At 31.2% G+C, this 21,315-nt stretch overlaps 3 protein-coding genes across 14 annotated transcripts in view; 2 read left to right on the top strand and 1 right to left on the bottom strand.

Moving 5' to 3' along the window:
* Window positions 1-31: 31 nt before the first annotated feature.
* Window positions 32-1,798, top strand: Lsn (vacuolar-sorting protein SNF8). 2 transcript variants are annotated; one of them, XM_072900058.1, is made up of 3 exons: window positions 33-199; window positions 407-494; window positions 870-1,798. In XM_072900058.1, the coding sequence occupies exon 3, from the start codon at window positions 892-894 to the stop codon at window positions 1,645-1,647; it is 756 nt and encodes a 251-aa protein (XP_072756159.1). In that variant the 5' UTR covers window positions 33-199; window positions 407-494; window positions 870-891; the 3' UTR covers window positions 1,648-1,798. The 2 variants fall into 2 exon arrangements, with proteins under 2 accessions (XP_072756158.1, XP_072756159.1); XM_072900057.1 differs by lacking the exon at window positions 407-494 and having other exon boundaries at window positions 32-199.
* On the bottom strand, window positions 1,706-6,221 carry LOC140669872 (uncharacterized). 3 transcript variants are annotated; one of them, XM_072900053.1, is made up of 10 exons: window positions 5,505-6,221; window positions 5,259-5,394; window positions 4,983-5,112; window positions 4,844-4,883; window positions 4,367-4,454; window positions 3,758-4,250; window positions 2,374-3,622; window positions 2,148-2,276; window positions 1,909-2,070; window positions 1,706-1,835 (listed from the first exon to the last, which is right to left on the bottom strand). In XM_072900053.1, exons 4-10 carry the CDS (start codon window positions 4,876-4,878, stop codon window positions 1,802-1,804), a joined length of 2,190 nt encoding a protein of 729 aa, XP_072756154.1. In that variant the 5' UTR covers window positions 4,879-4,883; window positions 4,983-5,112; window positions 5,259-5,394; window positions 5,505-6,221; the 3' UTR covers window positions 1,706-1,801. The 3 variants fall into 3 exon arrangements, with proteins under 3 accessions (XP_072756154.1, XP_072756153.1, XP_072756152.1); XM_072900052.1 differs by having other exon boundaries at window positions 4,844-5,112; window positions 5,505-5,649; window positions 5,864-6,221; XM_072900051.1 differs by having other exon boundaries at window positions 4,844-5,112.
* A 349-nt stretch (window positions 6,222-6,570) lies between these two features.
* Trpgamma (Transient receptor potential cation channel gamma) overlaps window positions 6,571-21,315 on the top strand; it is an 81,527-nt gene continuing 66,782 nt past the window's right edge. For 4 of the 9 annotated variants that reach the window (XM_072900050.1, XM_072900044.1, XM_072900046.1 and 1 more), the window contains exons 1-2: window positions 6,571-6,977; window positions 7,268-7,609. The gene's annotated coding sequence lies outside the window, so the exon portion shown is untranslated. Of the gene's footprint in view, window positions 6,978-7,267; window positions 7,610-9,679; window positions 10,101-21,315 lie in introns of those variants that run through there. The other 5 variants (XM_072900049.1, XM_072900043.1, XM_072900048.1 and 2 more) reach the window with 2 other exon arrangements.

Below are 21,315 nucleotides of genomic sequence, written 5' to 3'. Positions count from 1 at the left end.
TTCCGTCATTGGACTCCCTTCTCATTTCAGTTGCTCACGTTCTTGACTGCTTTTCCTTCCTCTCTCTTTAAGGTTGAAATAATACGCAGCTCAACACATTTTTTGCATTCAAAGATGTTGTTCTTTCTGAAAAAGCGATGCTTTTTATTATAAGGGAACTTTTTTAAGCCAGCTGAACCTCAATGTGTAAAATAAATAGGTAAATAGATAGACTTTTAAATGTTATTTTAGAATCTTCTATGTATTTTAAATATTATCATCTTGTAAAAATACTGTCAAATTTTCAATTATTATTAAGATAATTAAATAGATATTTTTGTTGAACATTGCAATGATAGATTTAACAATTTCGTTTACTAATTCGCATTAAATAGTTATTAATATACATTTTATTTAAAATATATAGGAAGTGCAATTGGTGCAACTTTCGAAGACAAATCATAAAAAAGTCCTGTCCTCGCCGAAGATGAAATTTATCCGTCCTCGCCGAAGATGTAATTTATCCGTCTAAAATATCAAGAAAACGTCACATTTAATCCCAATTTTGCCTATTGAATTCTCCCCTTACTTTGTTGATAAAATGATCCGTCAGAATATATTTCACTGCTGCCTGATAAATTATATACATTTCAAAATAATCAATTTTTTATCTCGAATGTATTACGAGAACAATAATTTTTCTATAAAGTTTTAAAAACTTTGATATATTTTTGACATAACCTTGTCAAAGTTGCGTTCTTAACTGTCAAACGAAATAGGTTAACCGAATCGTTAATCTTGAGAAAAAATAACAAAGTTGTTTATACGCATAGTTTGAGAATAAATTAACATCAATTCTCTCGAAAAATTTAATTTAATTTTGATAATAGAGAAACGCGCATCAGAAAAAAAATGAGACGAAAGGCAGGAGTTGGTGCAATACAGAAGCAAAAGTTGGAGCAGGAAAAATATCGGGACAAATGTACAGAGATCCAGGAGAACCAGTTCGAGCAGATGACGAAGCATATGGAGACGTTTCGCGTAAATTTAGAAGAATTCGCGTCGAAGCACAAAAATGAGATAAAAAAGAACGCGCATTTCCGTCGTCAATTCACAGAGATGTGTGCTTCAATAGGCGTGGATCCACTGGCATCTGGCAAAGGATTCTGGTCAGTCCTGGGTATCGGTGACTTCTATTACGAACTCGCTGTCCAGATCGTAGAGGTATGCATGGCGACAAATTACAAGAACGGTGGCTTGATATCATTAGACGAGCTGAGAACACGCTTGATTCATGCTAGAGGACGCAGAAAGGAACATCAGGAAATCACCAATGAAGATTTGTTAGCTGCTGCAAAGAAGTTGAGGATATTTGGAAATGGTTTTTCTGTAGTTCCCATTGGTAGGGGAAAATACTTAGTGCAGTCAGTACCTGGTGAACTCAGCATGGATCATACCGCAGTATTACGTCAGGCCAGTTTATCCACAAACGCCTATGTCTCCAAGTCAATTTTATGCAAAGAATTGAAATGGGAAGAGGACAGAGCGCAGAAGGCTCTGGATCATATGATGAAGGAAGGATTGGCTTGGTTAGATGAGCAAAGCGAAGATGAGATGTTGTATTGGTTTCCCAGTTTGTTCACAGCTTGCATCATCTCCAAAGAATAAACTTTGTATCAACATATTGTTATCAAATAATAGAAAATATTTTAAAGAAAGACTTAATGTTGCTTGAGATTTTTGCATCTTTCTATTGAATAAAAAAATTGTCTCATAATATTTATAAAATATGAGATTTAATTGTAATTATTCTATAAAACATTCATCGCAATGAAGTTTCGAATCCTTTCGTGAAACTAAAATGATAAAAGAGAATTATAAAACATATACTATTTTTATGATTTTGTTTAAAAATTTTATAGTACAAACCTGTGTATAGCACATGATTTAAATGTAATATCTTCCTGATTTAAAAGTGGAAGTTTGTTTTCCAGATTAGAAATTTTGAGTTGCAATGTAGATATTTGTTCATATAATTTCTTACATTTTACTTGATATAGTCCAGTCAAAGATTTTGCTTCATCAGCCCACCTTAAAGCAGAATCAAATCAATCAAATTTTATTGTTAACAAAATTTGTGAATACTAAATTTATATATATTTTATTACCTTTTACTTAAGTTTTGATAATTCGTTACATGATATTTCATCTCTTCTATTTTTTTATCAAAACATTCTTGTTGCTCTTTCATTTTCTCAATTAATAAGGACCTCCATTTACGACCCACATTTTTAACGCTAAAGAACATAGATGTTTATAAATATATATTTAAAAAGTGAGTTATTTATTTTATATAGATATATGTGCATAAAAATATGCAATAAAATTATTTACCGTATATCTGAAGTATGTTTACTTATTGTATCCACGCAATGTTGAAAGGAAACTTGTACTGGACAAATACGAGGATCTGATTTATTCTTTTTTGTTACTCTGTTACTATTTCTTTTTGTGCACTTTACAGATTTTTGCACTTTTGCTTTATTTCTCTTTGTGCATTTTTTTATAAGATTCATTTCTAATTCCAAGCGAATCTTATTCATTTCCAATTCATAAATCTTCTCTTCCAACATATGTTGTACTTTATCTCTCTTACTTATCTCGCTGTCAAAAGTCTTCTGTAATGATTTTAATTTAGTTGTAAGAGATTCCTTATCATGCATAGCTTGAATTAATTCACTATCATCTTTCGTTCTTTCGTCAGCTAATTTTATGCAATTTGTAGGATTTTGTTGCTGACTTTGTTTCTCATCATTAGAAATTACTAAATTTTCTTCCAAATTCCACTCGTTACACGTTTTTGAATTTGCATGGTAAGATGTTTCGCCAAACTGTTCTCCATGCATAAAAGGGGTTGATGCATTTATTAATCGATTTAACTTTTCATTATTCTGGTCCTCTAGTTTAGCCTTTAACAATTCTTTTTCTTTTTGCGGGTGGTTTAATAACGTCATATTTTCTAACAATACTGAATTAAATTTTGAATTCAACCCTTCAATTTGTATTAAATATCTCTTCACATCATCTTGATGAGCATATTTCAATTCTTCCTTCTCCACTTGCATCTTGATAGCATGGTTGGTAACAGAAGACAATGACATATCAGCAGCTCGGCGCTCATCTTCCATTTGCATCTTTAATAATTCATTATCTCTTTGTGATTTGTCCAAAAGTGTCAATTTTTCTCGCAATTCTGACTTCAACTGTTTAATTTCTAGTAAATAGTTTTTTACATCGTGTTCATGAGTATCTTTCAATTTTGCAGTCTCTTCTTGCAACTTAATGTCATACTCTTTGGTAATGGAAGCCAATTGAGTTTCCAGCTTGGCATTTTGTTCCACAACTTTTGCCTCCTTCTCAAGCACAACATTTTTCTCTCTTACTGCAATGTCTATTAATTCAAGAGCTTCGTCCATCTTACTTTTCGTTCCTTCATCCTTTCCAATGATAGTATTGACAACTTTTATGCTCTTAATTACTCTTTTCTCTAAGTTTAAGTTTAATTGATTTAATCTCTGTATCTCTGCTTTCGCGGTAGATAATTCCTCCGTTAATGATTGTACTATATGTTCATTATTCTCATCTGTTGAATGAAAAATACTGATATAATTATTATTATATATTTTATATTCAAATTATCTATTTCATATTATTTTACGTCCATAAATATGTTCATAAATATTCATAAATATTAATCATATTAAAATAGATAACTGACCTTTCTGTTTAATAGTTTGCTGGAAGTCCTGAAACTTATTCTCCATTTCTTGTTTTTCTCGCTTTAATTTTTCTATTGTTTCCTTATCTGTCATCCACAAAGATTGTTGCTGTGCAAACTTATCTTCACTTTTAAGCAACTTAGCCTCTAAAGCCTTTATAGCATTTGAATATGATTTAACAATATTTGCTTGTCGTTCTTCATATATTTTTTGCAAATTATGTACATCTTTGTAATTTGTACGTTCAGTTTCTAATTTTTGACTTAAGCCATATATTTTATCACACATTAACTGAAACATTTCACCTATAACACTAAAATTTTTTCTAAAAATTTCTTTCTTTTCTTGCAAAATTGTGGACATTTGATTTAGCACATCTTTATTGCATTCTTCCAAATGTATACGTGAAATATCATCATGCATGGCAATAATGCTATTTTTACTTTCATCAGATAGAGCTTGAAGATTGGTACGAATATTGTTTTGTTCTACCTACAAAAAAATTTATAAAATTATCACTATATAAATAATTACTTAAAATGTAAAATACAATTATATGAGATATTACACATTAATATTAAAGAGGTTGTGATAAAGAAACAACTTACTTTGCAAGCATCTATATCTTCTTCAAATTCTTTATACATATCATCCTGTTCCTTAAACATTTGCGTGAATATAGTCTGCAAACCATCTCTAACATATAAAAGAAAAATAGTTATTCCTTATTCAATAAGATGCAAAGATTGTCCGTTTTGCTTGCTAAAGATTAAAGATCTTCAATAAATTAATGAATGCAAGAGATAAGAGAAAAAGATTACATTTTCTATGATCTTATTAGCCATTGCTTTTGTTGTGCAAAAGGAACTTTTAAATCTCTTTTTCCATAGAGAGCATAGATTTAAGTTAAAAGACTGGTTAAAATCATATTTTTAACATCTCAAAAATATTAAAAGATGAGACATCATCTTGATAGAAATAGTTTCATGTAAATATTTTACACAGTAAATATTTCAATTCTAAAGAGTGCAAACAAAACGAACAGCTCTATATTTTTTCATGAAATTTTACAACTGTGTTCTTACTTAATTTCGGTTAAATCTTCTTCTAAATGATGCATTTTATCTGTTATATAAAACTGATTAATTTATGTAAAAAGGCACAATATGTAAAAAATTTTATATATGTATCTTGATGTAATTATTTTCAATTATTCATTCTCACAAGCTCTTCAAACTCCTATTTTTCTTCTGAAGCACTTGGACTCTTTTTGCTTCTATGCAGTACTATGCAATACCATGCTAAACTCAACTTGGACTTGCATAGATTTCTAGAACACTACAGTATCTGGAACCTAAAATATACCCTTCCATAATGTCGATACTGTAATCTAATGAGTCTTCAGTGATGTAAATAGAAGCATAGATTTTTCTAGCAAGAAGGAAATCATCCATTTTAATTAATTGATTCCCTTTGTGTTACAAAAGTCTATGCTCTCACCTAAGCAGTCTTGTCAGAGTTGACCTTCAAGTTCGTATCAAGAGTGGGGATGGTCCTCGTGTCACGTTCCAGAAGAGGGGTTGACGTCGACATTAGAAAGAGAGAGAAGCGTAAGTCTGTGTCTCTTTCTAACAATCTATGGTTAGAAGTTACGTATCGCGTAAGTCACTCTGATTAGTTCATTTCTTTATATGTTATATGCATTATACGTTATAAAAGAAGTTGTGTTTTCGCCTTTATTCTTACCTCACCCTGTCGCAGTGTTGTTAGATAAACGGACCATTCATTTCGTACAAATGCAATAAATGTAGTATCACTGAAGTAGTTAACTCTTATGACATAAAGTCTTGTGTGGGGTGCCACTTAACCATTTTTAAAAATTATTTAAAAGCTTTTGGAAAATTAATTAAAAACATGAAATTGCACAAATTATATTAATTTATTTACGTAGTTATTTATAACTTGTCCTTTGTGAAATTCTGTCAAAACTGAGATGCCTATATATGATCGTAAATCGTCACTCGTCACGTAACGTGTGCGCGAAAAGAGAACCCGTCTTACGAAACTGTCTTGTCGCATGTGAGTTAGAAATGAGCAGGCTTTACCATTACATCTATGTTTGTATTACGTTGCTAGTAGCAACATGATACGGCTGGCTACGAAACAAAATGTGCACTAGCAGTCCACGCGTGCCGTTCCATCGTGCATTATTGTTGTCCGTGTTTTAATTGGAATTATGTAGGTGTAAATAAAAACAATTAGTCGCGCGATCAATTAATTATTTCGTTCTTTTGACAATTCACAAGTGTATCGAAACAATAAGGTATACGTGTCATTAACTCGAGTCACGTAGTATCGTGCGGCTAAATTGTTCATTAAAATAATAATATAACCCCGTTTAAAACACGACAATGATGACATACGGAGCGATCCACGGATCCACGTGCTATCTTGCCGACTCGAAAGTCACCGAACAAATGACAAAGTCAAAGACGTCATTGTAGGGCATCAAAATATCGCTACGATGAAATATTTTAACATACTAAAATCAACACATGCCAAATATTTTCTGTTCCTAATATTGTAAATTAATTTAAATGGGACTGCTATACATTTTATTTTGTAGACGGTATATACGCGTGATTAACTCGAGTCACGTAGTATCGTAGCAAAATATACGATTGGCTACAAAATAAAATGTACAATAGCAGCCCTGTTTAAATGAATTCACAACGTTAGGAACAGAAAATATTTGGTATGTGTTTATTTTAGTACGTTAAAATATGTCATCGTAGCGATATTTTGATGCCCTACAATTGTGACGTATGCGTGCGCGCTGTGTTTATACTTATATATACGCCGGGACGCGACTTTGACTTTGTCATTCGCTCGGTGACTCTCGAGTCGGCGAGATAGCAAGACAGGCCGTTCCGTATATTATCATTATTCGCGTTTTAAGTGGGATTATATTATTATTTTAATAAACAATTAGCCGCGCGATTAATTAATCAATCATTCGCTCTTTTGACAATTTGCAAGTGCGGCTGTTTATCGAGCAAGGTATATACGCGTCATTAACTTGATTCACGTAGTATCGCGCTGTGTCAGGATGAAGTTGCCGCCACTCTCGAATCTCTCGTCTCTCGTCTCCTAATCATTAGTGAAATGCTGCCGATGCAGAACGCGTTGATTCCGAAGGGCAGCGTGGTGACGCATTTCGTAAGTAAAATATATTTGTAATTAATTCTGTACTTTAATATTCGTCAGACGGATAGTGCACGAGTTCGGCGCTTAATTGGCATAAATCGCGGTGACTTGATAAAATTCGCAATTTGCGAAATTAATACTCGATACCGTAATCTATCGCGCGAACACTCGGCAAAACCGTTAATCATGTTTTCGCATATTTTGCAATTCGCGAATATTATTTCTAATTTTAACTCACATATATTTATATTCATTCTAATCATTCTCAAGTAATAATACATATGTATATTATCTGTCGACAGGTGCAGCATCGATGTAACGGGTGCCGCGCGAAATTGATGGCGCGATTTTTGAACTTCCTTCACCCTTCGTCCACCCTACTTGTGAAACGTCGCGCATACCGAGCGGCTCGAAGTTTTTGTGCAAATTTATTCGCGTTATTCTTTCATCGTAACAGTAGTAAAGCGCGTATCGCGTGTGGTCGGGAGTGCCGTGTAAAGTAACGCGCGATTGTTTTACTGATAAATAATGCGCACGCGATTTTATAATTAATCATATGTTTCCGCGAGTGATGAAAAATCAAAGAAGAACAAGAGGGGAAGAAGAGGAAATCCAGGTGAGGACGACTACGCAGCAATCATAGAGTGAGTACCTAATTATTTATTTTTTTACATAGTTTATATTATCTTTATTGTTTATAATTAAATATTTATAATTTGATAATTATAGAAATAATTATGCAACATTTTTTTACGTTGAGTTTATATCTTAAAAGACATGAAAAAGAAAGAGAAATTTTTTTCCTCTAATATATATGTAGTATAATTTATTCTTGAGCAACTGCTTGTTTACTCTCAATTTACTCTCAATTGCTGCCAATCATAAATTGTTAATTATTTAATATAATTTAATATAATGTTTAAATAGCTAGTGATTATTATTTTTTATTACACAATTAATTGTACAATTTACAATTATTCTACTGTTCTAATAATTACATACATATATATCTATAATAGTACATAGTAATATATTTATAATATTAATTATAAATTATACAATTTCTCTCTCTCTCTCTCTCTCTCTCTCTCTCTCTCTCTCTCTCTCTCTCTCTCTCTCTCTCTATTGAAATATTGATATCATCATCAGTATTGGGTTATCCTTGGAGCATATCAATAGTTGAAAAGCCGTCGATAATATCAATGTTGTATGCTACCCTTGGAGCATTTGATAATTGAGAAAATCTAAAACTAAGCGCTCTTTATAATGACACGATACTAATTCACAGCACAGTGAATATAGAAACTCATAATGTCAATTTAATGATCAGATTGGTTATTAATATGAATGAATTAAAACTACGTAAAACAATTATATTTCTTTGCTGATAAAAATAAAATATAAAAATAATATATTGATGAAAGATTTAAGTTACTTTGTATATGCTCACATTATAATGCATAAGTTATATATTTTTGACATAATTATATATATATATATATATATATATATATATATATATATGTGTAATATAAATATTACATATATTTTTGATATAAAAATAACAAATTATAAAATTATAAAATGAACAACTTAATATGACCATAACTTTAATAATGAATAAATAAATGACTATAATTTATACTTAATTAATATGATATTTATCTCTTTATTGTCTTATTATCAATATATATTTATATGCTATTTGTAATATTACATCAAAATGAGACGATCAGATTAATTTAATTATGTATCTAATTATATATTTAATAGCTTGCAGCTTTAATAATAACATGTTAAATAATATGTTAATAGTTTTAGACTATTAAAATACACATGAATAATTAGCATTCAATATTAATATATCTTCGATATATATATATAGTAAACGCTGAAAACAAAAGCAAATAAGAGTTGTAAGAGTGACCGAGCTTATATTTAATTAAAAAAACAAAATATAATTACAATAATTGCTAAATGTATCGGTACTTCACTTTGGGCTCATGAAGATTACAACTGCTGTTTGGTTCTGTTTTTGGCTTTTACTCTAAGTTTGTTTAAATTTTTAACGATGGAATCTTTGCGAATTGAAAATCTTATTTTTAATTTATCTTTTTTTAAAAAATACTAGAAAATGATGCTATAACATATATATTTTTATATTCGAAAAATGTATCTTTAAAAAAATTGAGACTTACTTGATACGATAAAAACCTGAAAAAAATTGATCGTTTTTTTTAATCGAAAGAGTAATTTAACAAAACTTAATTTTTTTATAAAATAAAATTTTTATGGATCATAAAAATGTAACTATTTTATATTTTTCCGCTTCTCTTGGGAGGGTAAAAATTATATAGTTTTGTTACCAATTGAGATAAAAAATTATTTAATCTGTAAAAGATTAAAATGTTAAAATATCATGTCACGTAGAAGATACAAACTCTTGACATAGTTTGAGTTAAATACTGATTGATATTGAATTCGGTACCAGATGATTTTTAAAAGAGATTCAGAGTGGTCCCCAGCGAAAAGAAAACTTTCTGATCTCGTTGATCGGAACGCGACAGTGACGACGGGAACCAGGAGATTGAGGGAATTCTAGAAGGCGTTATCTATCCACCCGCATGATATCGGAGGGAAAATGGGGGTGGGGGTGATACCGAGAGAGCGTCGGGACGCCTCGGTCCTCGCGCTCAGTCACCGCCCAAGCCGCGCCGCGAGCAATTCGTGTCGTGTCACATGCGAAAGACCCAAAAAGAAAGAAAGAAAAAGAGGAAGAGTGCATCCGCGTGTATCCCTCTGCGTTAACGTGACGAATACACTGCAACTCTCGTCGCTCGCAATTTTTCCCGTATATCGTGTTTTTTTTTTTTCGTGTCTTCCGGATCTCAATGATTGTCCTCTCCGTTCACGGGATCGCGATCGATCGGTTGCACGCGAGCAAGAGTGAGAATCCGTGACCGGTTACTACCTTTTAAGTCTGAAGCTAACGCAAAAAAAAAAAAAGGAAGTGGTAGTGTCGCTGTGTCGTGGAGGTGCATTCGCCGGCGCGGACCTTGCAGATAACGCGTTCCTCTGGAGGCGCTCAGGAGACAGTCAAGATCCATCGCTGCCCGGAGATGTCGGAAAGTCAAGGTCAGTGCTGATGCCGCGGCCGCGGTGTAACACGCGTCCTTATTGCGCTTGCCATCAACATACACGCGTGTAAAATTGACATGACGTTTGATGCAAATGGAAGTTAACGCAATGGAAATCCGAAATAAAATTAGAAATTATTATTATCTAAATTTGATGCAGACATACACTGTGTGACATGATAGAGAAATTAATAATTATTTTTTTTTAATTATTTTAGAACACGCAAGAAAATAGAAATAAGAAATAAATGGAGATTTAAAATATTGATTTGTTTTTTGACTGTTTTTTTTCTGATAGGATTCCAGAAGAATGAATTATTTTATTTAGAGTTTTTTTGCCTTTCTTTTTTAAAGCTCTTGCTTCTCGGAGAAAATATGTATATAGATGGCAAATAAAAGATGGTCCTTTCTAAGTGAAAAGTTAGTTTAAGCGAGAGGAAGTGGGTCACTAAGAGACTTTTTAATTTAATATTATTTGGTTTGTTTTTCGATTTTATTTGCCGTTACAATATCTATAATAAATATATTATATAGATTATATACATATATTATATAAAATGTTTAATTTTTAGGATATTAATTTTTAATGTTTTTTTTTTTTAATTTTTAATGGGTTTTTTAATTTGAATGTGTATGTTCAATTTATTTATCAAGAATATTGTCATTAATGGTTGAAACTGCAACGATCAATATTACATCATGTTTTATTAGCCCTTGCGGATTCATCATGTAATCTCTAGGTATTATGTCCCACGAAATCATATTAACTTATTTGCATCCGCACCTGCAATCTGTTTGAATCTGTTTGAAACCACCGGCTTTCACAAAATTTGTACAATTCATAATGCCATTTATTCATCATAATTATACATTATAATTACAATCAAATTATAACACTGTACGTAGTATCATATTTACATATTTGAATAGATTATATATATATATATTTATATGTATATATACATATATTTATATTTATATATGTATGTACATATTAATAAAATTTAGAAATTTATAATAATTTTTATTATCAGTTGCAATATAAATACGCATTAGATGTACGAATGTGTAGCAATGCGTTTATGAATGCAATCTGAATGACATAATTTGAATTATTCATTATTCCATATTAATAAGTCGAAATAATATTATTTGATAAGCTTGACGACTAATCTAATTTTTTTTTTCTGTCACAAAAAAAATTAATAACGTTTTACAATTATTCACAAATATAAACGACGAGGCACATGCAAAAAAAACGCATTCTTATCATATATTCATACTTTATACGAATATTCGAAATTTTCATGAATCTTGAAACAACGGGGACTTCTATCTTGTCTGCTGTAAATTAAGAATACATTTTATCGGAAACACACGAGCGGAATACAACTAAAAGACAAAAAAGGATTGCCATCCTGTGACGTTTACGACCTCGTCGTTGCAACTTCTTGATTAACATCGCCGGGTTGCGCGTTCATAACTGCAGTTCTTCCAAAGTTTCTGTCATAGAGGCAATTTTGCGGGACTCAACTTAGTTAGAGCTCATCTTCAGGCAACTTTCAAAATTGTGCTCTAATACATTCCTGTTCTACTTCTTTCTGTGCCGTTTTTCTTTCTTCCTTTTTCCCGTTTACCGTAATTTCACGCCATTCATTGTTCTCTTGACCTCTCGATGTATCGAAGAGAAAACCTTGGAAGGAATCTTATGTAGGATTGAACTAGTGGTAGGTAATAGAACCTTTTGCGAAATGTTGGAGACAGTTAAATTAACTTCCATTTACTAGTCCAAATCTTATTGTTATCAAAATTGACAGAAGTTTGAGTTCTGAATTTCTATAGACTAAGATTGATAATGTTAGTAAGAAGGATGGTATTTAATATATAAAATAGGAAAAATTTTAATTAATTTAAAAGACTAAATTATTTATTAATACTATTATTATGAAAATTAAGATAAAAATATATATAATCTTGATAATGAAAGGCTTATCTTATATATCACAAAGGAGATAACATAAAAAATTGTTACACAAGTTTAAAAAAATTTGTAGAACTTGCTCCGTCTTAGATTTCCAGTTTAAATTTATATTCTAAGAAAAACAAATATATAATATTTTTGATTGTGTTTAGATTTATATCTTGCAATATTAAAAATGTATAAGCCTGTAAAATGAAAATGATTTTAGTATATTTTCAAAAAATTAATAAAATTCTTATAAGCTAATTCTAGATCGTGATAACATGAAATATCTAACATATAAATTAATGTTGAAATTGCTTTCCATCTATGAGCAATGTAAAGAGAGTAATAATGCCGTGAGCGTTAATTACATCACGCTAATTTTGCATTATATTGCTTGCAATTCTATGTTCATATCTAGGCCGATTCACAAGCGGATATTTCCCAGTAGTGAAAATATGCATTGGGAATCGCGAGTGTCATAAATTCACAAGCCACTGTCATCTAATTATCTCACCTTTCGTTACACGCCTATGTATCGCCCTCGAGAGACGACGAATAAGGATCGTGATGCAACTGAGAGGGAAATTCTCAAAGTTAAAATCATAAACCAGAGTACTTGTTTTCCAGAATGAGCATTTCCCTAATTATCTTGCTAAAATTGTACAGAGTATCGCAATTTTTCATATTTTTTTTTATCTGCAAATTCACTTCAGATTTTAAATCTAGAGTGATTAAAATTTTAATCATTTTCTCGATTTAAGTTTTATAGATTTAAATAAAAAAAATTTCATAATTTATGCTTCACACAAATATGCTCCACTATTAAAAATTTTTTACTTGGAAATTAGTTTTAAAAAGTATTTAAAATTGAGTTAAAAATGTGTTAGAAATTTGTGGACGAAGATAGAGCAGAATTAAACTTAAAGTTAAAGAAAAATTGTTAAAAGAATGCCCCTGCTTGAAAGAAAGTATAAGATACTTAAAGCGTTCTATATAGAACGTTTAAAGATTTATCGTATCACTTTCCGACTACGGAACTATGGATTCTTTGATGAACTTGAAGTCGACTTTTTCTTAATGTAAAGGTGACAAAAGACTATTGCTTTCATTCGGTCATTGCAACTTTTTACTTTGTAAGTGATCAATTATCTTGATTACTTCACACTTCAAAAATTTAATCTGTTCAAACTCTATAAGATTTAGTCGAAAGTCAGAGAACAGTGTTTTGTAATTTATTTACAAAAAGTTTTTCAAAAACTAAATGTTTAATTGGGTCTAATTAACATCTTTTTGTGATTTAATAATCAAATTTTATTCAAAGTATTAATAAAACTAAATTAAATTTAACAATTTTAATTTCAAATAGTTTCAATGAAAATAGAAGAGTTTTTAAAGGTCCTCGATGAATTTTATATATTCTCAAAAGAAGACACTTCCTTCCTTTCGGAGAATAATATTTTCGATTTCTTATAAAATGAGATTCTAGATTCATCTCGGTGGGAGGAAAGTACCCATTTGTTTTAATTAATATACAAAAGAAATATACATCTATATTTTTCTTTTTTTTTTGCTACTGTTAACATTTTTTGTTTCATATTTTTATGTTGCGTTTCATAGTGTTTGTAATTCTATTCATAAATTTTTCAAGATACTTTTATAGAATGTTCGTGAAAATTTCAGTCATGATCGCACGGAAGTAAAATCGGAAGATACTAAAAATACAAGTAATGGAAAGGTCGTGGAAACTGTGATTTATCGAAAATGCGTTTTCAAGATAATCGAAGCGCATACATCGATTCGTTTATTTGGACGCATACGTCAATCTGTGATACGTTTGATCGATTTCGACATGTTTGCCTGAACCTAAAGAGATCCATGCATGGGCGTTCCGCTGAAAATGTTCGTTTATGAATTTTTCTTCTTTTGAACTTCACACATGCGTACTCGACCATGTGTTATTGAGAGAAATGCTTAAATTTAATATGATACCAATATTTATATATATATATATATTTATATTTATATTTACATTTATACATATTTATATATCACGTTGAATGCCGCACACGCATACATTATTCGATGCTTTAAACATGTACCTACATTTCGTAATTTGCAATGAGAATTATTGAAAGGTAAAATATTCATAAACTCAGAAGATAAATGTTTTTATGAAAATTTTATCCTTTTTATTTATTATTTTTAAATCGCGATCATATTGTACATTAATTGCATTTATTCTTAATATGCCTAATAAGACTTTAGAAGGTTGTAGAAGGTTTTCCGTTTTATATAAAATAGTTTGCGCGCACGCGTGTATATCTCCTTTAAATTTATATATTACAGAATAAAATAACGATATATATTTTCTCTGTATTCCTTTGCGCACATACTTGTGCATTTTGTTGTATGCTTTCAGACATGACTAAGTTGTCTAATGCGATTTAACAGCTTTCTTTCTCTCTCTCTCTCTCTCTCTCTCTTTCTCTCTTTCTCTCTCTTCCGGTAAATAATACATGCCATAAGTGACTCGCGTTTATGCATCTTGAGTGTCGTTGCACGTGCCGTCACGCATCAGGTTCTTGCGACTTTATCACCTCGTCTTTTCGCGATGTTTCATCATATCGTAGCCCGGCTCCGTGTTCGATAATGTCTATGAACCTTGTTGTAAAACGTGTTTCTACATCAAACGACTTGTAATAGGTTCTAAAGAAAAAAATCGTACTTTGTCCAAGATTCTTAAATGAGTCGAATAATGGATCTATTTTTTCACTTTTGGAACTTGAGTTTTCTTAAATCGTTCAGAGAATTTTGAATTAGATGTTTTATTCAAGTACTTGAAAAAAAGGGAGCTTTGGAAATTTTTCTGTCAGTAAAAATATTCAACAAATTATGTAGATGTTTGAATTTTCACATTTTAGCACTTGAAATAATATGACATATACATATATATGACAATATAATTTAAAAAAAAAAAAAAAACAAAATGATAATAATGGATAAGAATAATGAAAGGGCCATATTCGGTTAATATCTTCCCCTAAGATTATTTTAAAAATTTTTCTAATCAAAATAATATTATCTAACATTAAGTTTTATCTATCAATAAATAAAAATTTAATTCGCGCGTAAAAAGTTTTGAAATAAAAACTTTAGAAATTTTATCTTATATATGTGTAATTAATTAAGGCCGAAGAAAATTTGCCGTAACTGAAAAGTAACGATTAATTTTGTTGTTTTACATTATTTATATGTATAATCCAATCAATTAATTTTTTTAAAGACTAAATATTCTTTCGTACTTTATAATTTTATTAAAATTAACAGTTGTGAAGATAAATTGTAGAGAAAACGATGCTTCGTGTAACAGAGCGCGAACTCTTTTTGCGTAGATGAAAAATGAAGAAGAAAATTAAGATATAACGACAAAAATGTATGCTGCGTTAAAACTTTGTTCTTATATGTGCTCTGGAAAAAAGAAAAAAAATAAAACCCATGTTCATGTACAAAATATTATATATATACTAGAGAATATATACTACAAGCATTAAATGTTAATTAAAATAGGTGGAGTAGATTGTGAAACAACACACAAAATAAATAAATAACGAAGATTGGCGTCGCTGTAATTACACCTTCGCCACCAGTAAACTTTTTTTCTCGAGAAGTCTGCGGACCCACCTGATGAAGGCAGATATTAAAATTCTCATTAAAGTTCGCCGTACTTGTTACGCAGGGGACGAGGTTTCTTTGAAGGATTTTCGCTACAAAATCCCTTTTTTAAATGTTGCGTGATTCTCCGTAAAAAAAACTCGTCACTTGAAAATCTCTTATTATCTTATTTCCATAGTTCTTCATCGAACGAAAAATCGGGGTTATTCGAGCACTCGATTATTCAGGTCATCCAAACCCGTTGCGGAGGCTTTTGTGTCGCCCTTGCTGTTTCAACAACGATAAATAACTCTTTTGCAATTTTAACGACGCAGACAATCATACGCAGACTTGTTATGTTGTAAAACTAATTGCACAACGCGTTACTCCACGTTGTCGTCATTTGTTTATAATAAAATTTATCAACAACTACTTTTCTCTATTCTTGAGCAAGAACTGCAGATATAACTGAAATTTTCAACAAGTTTAGTAGAAAATTTTATAACTTGAAAAGTTAAATTTTTTTAGCATATCAAATGCCACCACAATTGTTTAAATTTAATTAGAATAAACTAGTTTTATTAGCTAATTAGACTAAATAGGTTTAAATTAAATAGGTATAAATTATCAGTATAAAAATTTTAAATTAAACAAAATAAAACATAAAGACGAGAACTCATAAATTCGTCAGTAAAAAAATTGCATCGATAAAAAGTAACGTTTAAGGACAATATGATCTTTTGAAACACGATTATACTTATTTCTGTACTTTCAAATTATTTCATTAATTAAATGAAAATTATTTTGTGTGTAATGTATTACACAATTACTGTCAGAATTTAGCGCAGATCTTTGGAATGCGTAGGAAAGTGAGATTCCATTTTTTACATATTTTAACTCTCATTCTTTTATTAAATTAATTTATTAAATTTTATTAAATCCGTTTAATACACAAAATTGTAGGTAGAATTATTTCTGTCACGAATTATAGAGTAATATTTGAAGAGTAGTAAGTTTTACTGATTTTTTTTAAGTTATATCATTTCTCATGTGCGGGATTGCATTCTACGCACGAACGACCCTCGTAGTTTAAGTCGCGTTGCACTGCGCATAACGATATATGTATTCGCTAGTGGAATCCACGAGATATTAGGAATTCGCACAAGCAGCCACAATTAGCAGAAACAATCGTCGGCCAATGAATAAAGTGTAATATAGAGCCAGTGCGTACCTATCGTTATCCATCTTGTCACGTTTCTCTATGCAAGAGACGTTTCCTATATGCTGTACGATATATATACTTTTGCGTCGAGTGTATATATCGTCGCGCTCACATGCTATGGCTATCTTGTTGCTATTTGCATGCGTGCAATTTGCATCACGATCCAATGCGAATGCAGATGAGAGAACGCATTCGGATGGCCCGATAGTAAATATATAAACGAAGTATATCGCGAAGTACATCGTGAGATTGCATATGTGTGTGTGTGTGTGTGTACATACGTGTAGAAATATAGATAACCAATACGTGGGATTATCATAATGGATCACACTCCGATGCATTTATATCTGCATCGTCAATTTTACTTTGAACGCAAATTAACGTTTATTCGAAACTTTTATCTCACGGACGCGCAGTTATCGAGTTAATGTACATATAGGTATGCGGTTTTGATTTTTTGTCTCTCTTTTTTTTTCTTTTTTTTTTTTTTTTACAAGACGATGAATGTCGCGAAGGAACTGTACGAGCGTCGCGACGCATAGCTCGCCTCGGACGGGCGTCGCCATCCTCATTGATTCCCTCCGCTCATCTGGGCGATCTTGTCACCAAGGTCCGCGTTTCTCGTTGCCCGACACGTCCTATCATTCGCTCCAGACAATCTTTCAGACGTTCATCAGATAACAATAAGGTTAACAATAAGGAAAAGAAAGAGAGAGAGAGAGAGAGAGAGAGAGAGAGGGGGGGGGAGGCTAACGGAGGAGTAGGAAAAGAGAGGGAAAAAAGATCGATAGAATCATTAAAACGATTCTCCCTGTTCTTTTTTCATTTGCTATATAAAGCTGCTCCGTTGGTTTACGGCATCATGTAATAGTTGTAATTCTGGCATCACGTATAACCGCGTATAATGGCATGTATAAAGGCATTATTGACGTTATGATCTCGCTGCATTCTGCAATTTTTCTTTTTCATTGCGACAATATTTTTTAATCTTTAAACCGTGAAGAGATAAAAACGAGTCGGTAGTTAACTCTGTACAAGGGTTATATTTTTTTCGTACGAGAAAAAATTTGTACAAAATATAACTGGGGAAAATAATGAAAGTCAATGTATCTCTTCTATTTTATGTGTTTGAATTTTATGATCTTAAGAAGAGATTGCAACGATCGTAACGATGTAGTTTTATACATGTTTAAGAGAAGTTTAAAGCAAAATAAAGTATCGAATATTAGAAACCGATATTCATCACAATTCATCGTGGGTAATTCTTGCAAATAAAATATCGAATTCCAGATGTTTTCCTTTTATGAAATGTTTTTTATAAAAAATAAATGTTTTTCAAAATATATAATCAAACATATGTTATATTAAAGAGATATGAGATTTTTTACAAAATATGTTTACGAAAAATGTTTGTGATTCTTTTTAATGCAAACAAATGGAAATAGAAAACTTGTATAATATTTCTTCGTGATTTTAAAGTGTGATATGACGTTATATAAAACTATATTGTAGTCTAAATTGTATACTTAGAAAGAATATTGAGAAAAATGGATAAGATAAAAAGCTTGACATGCAAAATATGAAACTGAAAACATGCTTTTTATTTTAACTTTTGCTATTTTTAAACTGCTTACCGATTTGACCGAAATAAGATTATAAAAAATAGTTTTTATTCAACCGTTTTAGAAATTGTGATTTTATATATATATATCGTTTCTAAATTCGATTTTGAAATTAATTTAAAATATATATCTTCACGTATTTTTATTTTTAATTTTCTCTTCAGATACATGCTTTAGGAATGTATAGTTATAAACAAATGTAATAGAAAACGTTACAAAATTAAAACTGACTTTTTATGCATTAATTTCATGCATAAAATGACATAGCAAACAAATGTAATGCACGTGTTTTAAAGTTTAGGATTTGATAATGACTGATAATGTTATCCACCTATATTATACATATGACTCATTACATAATTCTCTGTTTGATTCTTCGCAAAATCTTTTACGGGCCGTAATAAAAATTGAGATTTTACGTTAATTAATGCAACTCACGTGTACATCTGTCACACGCTCGGATAGTAAACAATAATAGGTCAGAACGCGTGATATCGATCTCCATAATGAGAGCTAGGATTCGTAGTAGCATGTGCGCTAGTGTGGCCGACAGGACACAATGACCGAATCTCTAAACCCGTTGTAATTGAATGTCCACCGTATGCTTTCTGTTGCCATCGCAAAATGTCTAATCTGGCCGCATTAAAACTCGCCTATCTATTACTCCTGGATTATGCTAAATAATTACCGTATTTTATCATGAAAGTCCAAAATTAATGCAACATTAATTAACAGGATTTGTAATGAAGAAAAAATTCAACTTATATTTAACGTTTTACAATTATTTATTTATCTTCTCGTTTGTAAAATTTGATACAAATTAATACGGCAAGATTAGTAATATTGTATACATGTATGTGTGCGTGTCACACGCTTCCAGTAAAGCTTAATGCAAGTATGAATAAGTCTTTAAAAACGTGTTAAATTATGTGGATTTTTTTCGATAGTGAAATGAGTCTTGATCGGGTTAATGGTCGTTTATTGGACTTTAAGTACCTAATCGATTGAAGTATGTTTATGTAACGAATCGCGTGAGACTTGTTGCTCTGAAATCTGCCTGATAGCGCGATTATCCATTCAATCAATCATTGCATTCATAAACGAAACGAACACATTGTTAAGGATTATTTTGAATTAGTATATATACTAATATAGTGTATATAGTATATATACTAATATACTGTATACTTTAAAGTGCTATTTATTTAAAATGCATATATTTTTGCGATAGTTTTTCTAACATTTATTATGCATATAGTATTATCTACAATATCGCGCACGTAGTATAGTTTAATTACATTTTTGTTGTAAAAAATAAATAAAAGATATACCTAGTTTAAAATATTTTGTAGGCATTCGCGTTATTCGTTTATTTTAACAACATAATTTTAGTTAACAATACATGAAAGCTGGCGATTAATTTTATACAAAACCGATTTTGATACACAAGAAATACGAAAAAAAGCTCGCGCCAATGTTCAATCCGGAGAGAATGGAAGTCCCTCATTTCGACGATTCGCGTTTCTATTTTTGCCAGCATTTGTTCACCCGTGTGAATGTGTACGCCTATCGGTATCGACAATACGGGAAGGCACAAATATCGACGAGAGAACGGTGAAAGAAGTCGAACGCGGCAAACGCGGTCGCGACGTTTGTCATAAAATATAAAGACTATACTCTTCGGCGCATAGAAATAGGGCCGGTAATGCAAGACATAAGAAAATTAAAAGGCTACGAACCAGCAAATTATCTGATGTTCTCGAAGTAAAACACATGTACGCGATTGTATTCTGACGGTAGAAACGAGGAAATACGGAGCCAGCGCAGTAAATCTATTTTACAAGAGATCCAGATTTGCTTTTTTTTTTTTTTTAACGTTATCTTGTGATTTAGCGATGCCGGAATGAAGAATTTCCTTCGCATTCATTCGGCGATCCGATCACAGATGTGCTTTCGATTTCCTCAGTTTTCGATATCTTTTCCTCGATTGTCCTTGTGATCGAAGAAGATACGCTCATACCGGATATTAACTGAATTCTCTCCCTTGATCTCGTGCATTTGAAAGGTTACACGATAAAAGGCTTGAATCGACATGAATCGTGCAAATGGAAATTTGAAATTCAAAAGAAAATGCACAGGAAGATATCTTGATGTAATATCTGTTACGCTTGTAGATAAGATGCATTATAAAAGAGGCTATTTTAATTTTTTGTGGAAGCTACTTTTACTTTTTGTTAAATCAATAGCTAGATCGTAATGAGTGCAATTCAAAGTTAAAGTGTTATAGAAAGATGTTAGATTAGAAAATAAAAAAAAGAATGGCCATATACATACACTTACGCTTATGTGCTACATGACAGGATACATGAAAAAAGGTTAAAGAAAAAAAAATACGAAAGTTTTTACAAGTAACAAGGTTGTCACTCGTTTAATTAAATCGTAAACCGATGTTTAATCTAGATCTATCTCGTCCCAAGCCATTCTTTCCATCAGTTTTCTCTATTCCATGTCTCGTCCTATTAATTACATGAAATTGGAACCGACAAGCGAGCGAAGCGAACGAGAAAATTTTATTGTCTCTCGCGGGAAATTCCTTTTTCTCTCCACCGAGAATAAAACATCGATTCTAGCGTCATTCAGTTGAAGTTGATTCCGGAACAAATTCGTAAAAAGAAAGTTTAATATCGATGTTGGTGTAAATAGCCTCTGATTTCTCGTTGACATGCCGTTACTGGAGTTGGATAATAATCCT

Source organism: Anoplolepis gracilipes, chromosome 10, assembly GCF_047496725.1.
Source record: "Anoplolepis gracilipes chromosome 10, ASM4749672v1, whole genome shotgun sequence".
Classification (NCBI taxonomy): domain Eukaryota; kingdom Metazoa; phylum Arthropoda; class Insecta; order Hymenoptera; family Formicidae; genus Anoplolepis; species Anoplolepis gracilipes.
This window is presented reverse-complemented; position numbering and strand designations above follow the sequence as displayed.

Coding starts and splice junctions, on each gene's coding strand:
- LOC140669872 (XM_072900051.1), bottom strand. CDS start 4,878: ATGCATCATTTAGAAGAAGATTTAACCGAAATTAA. Junction 4,251..4,366: donor AAGATATAGATGCTTGCAAA/GTAAGTTGTTTC, acceptor ATTTTTTTGTAG/GTAGAACAAAACAATATTCG. Junction 1,836..1,908: donor AAATCATGTGCTATACACAG/GTTTGTACTATA, acceptor TTATCATTTTAG/TTTCACGAAAGGATTCGAAA.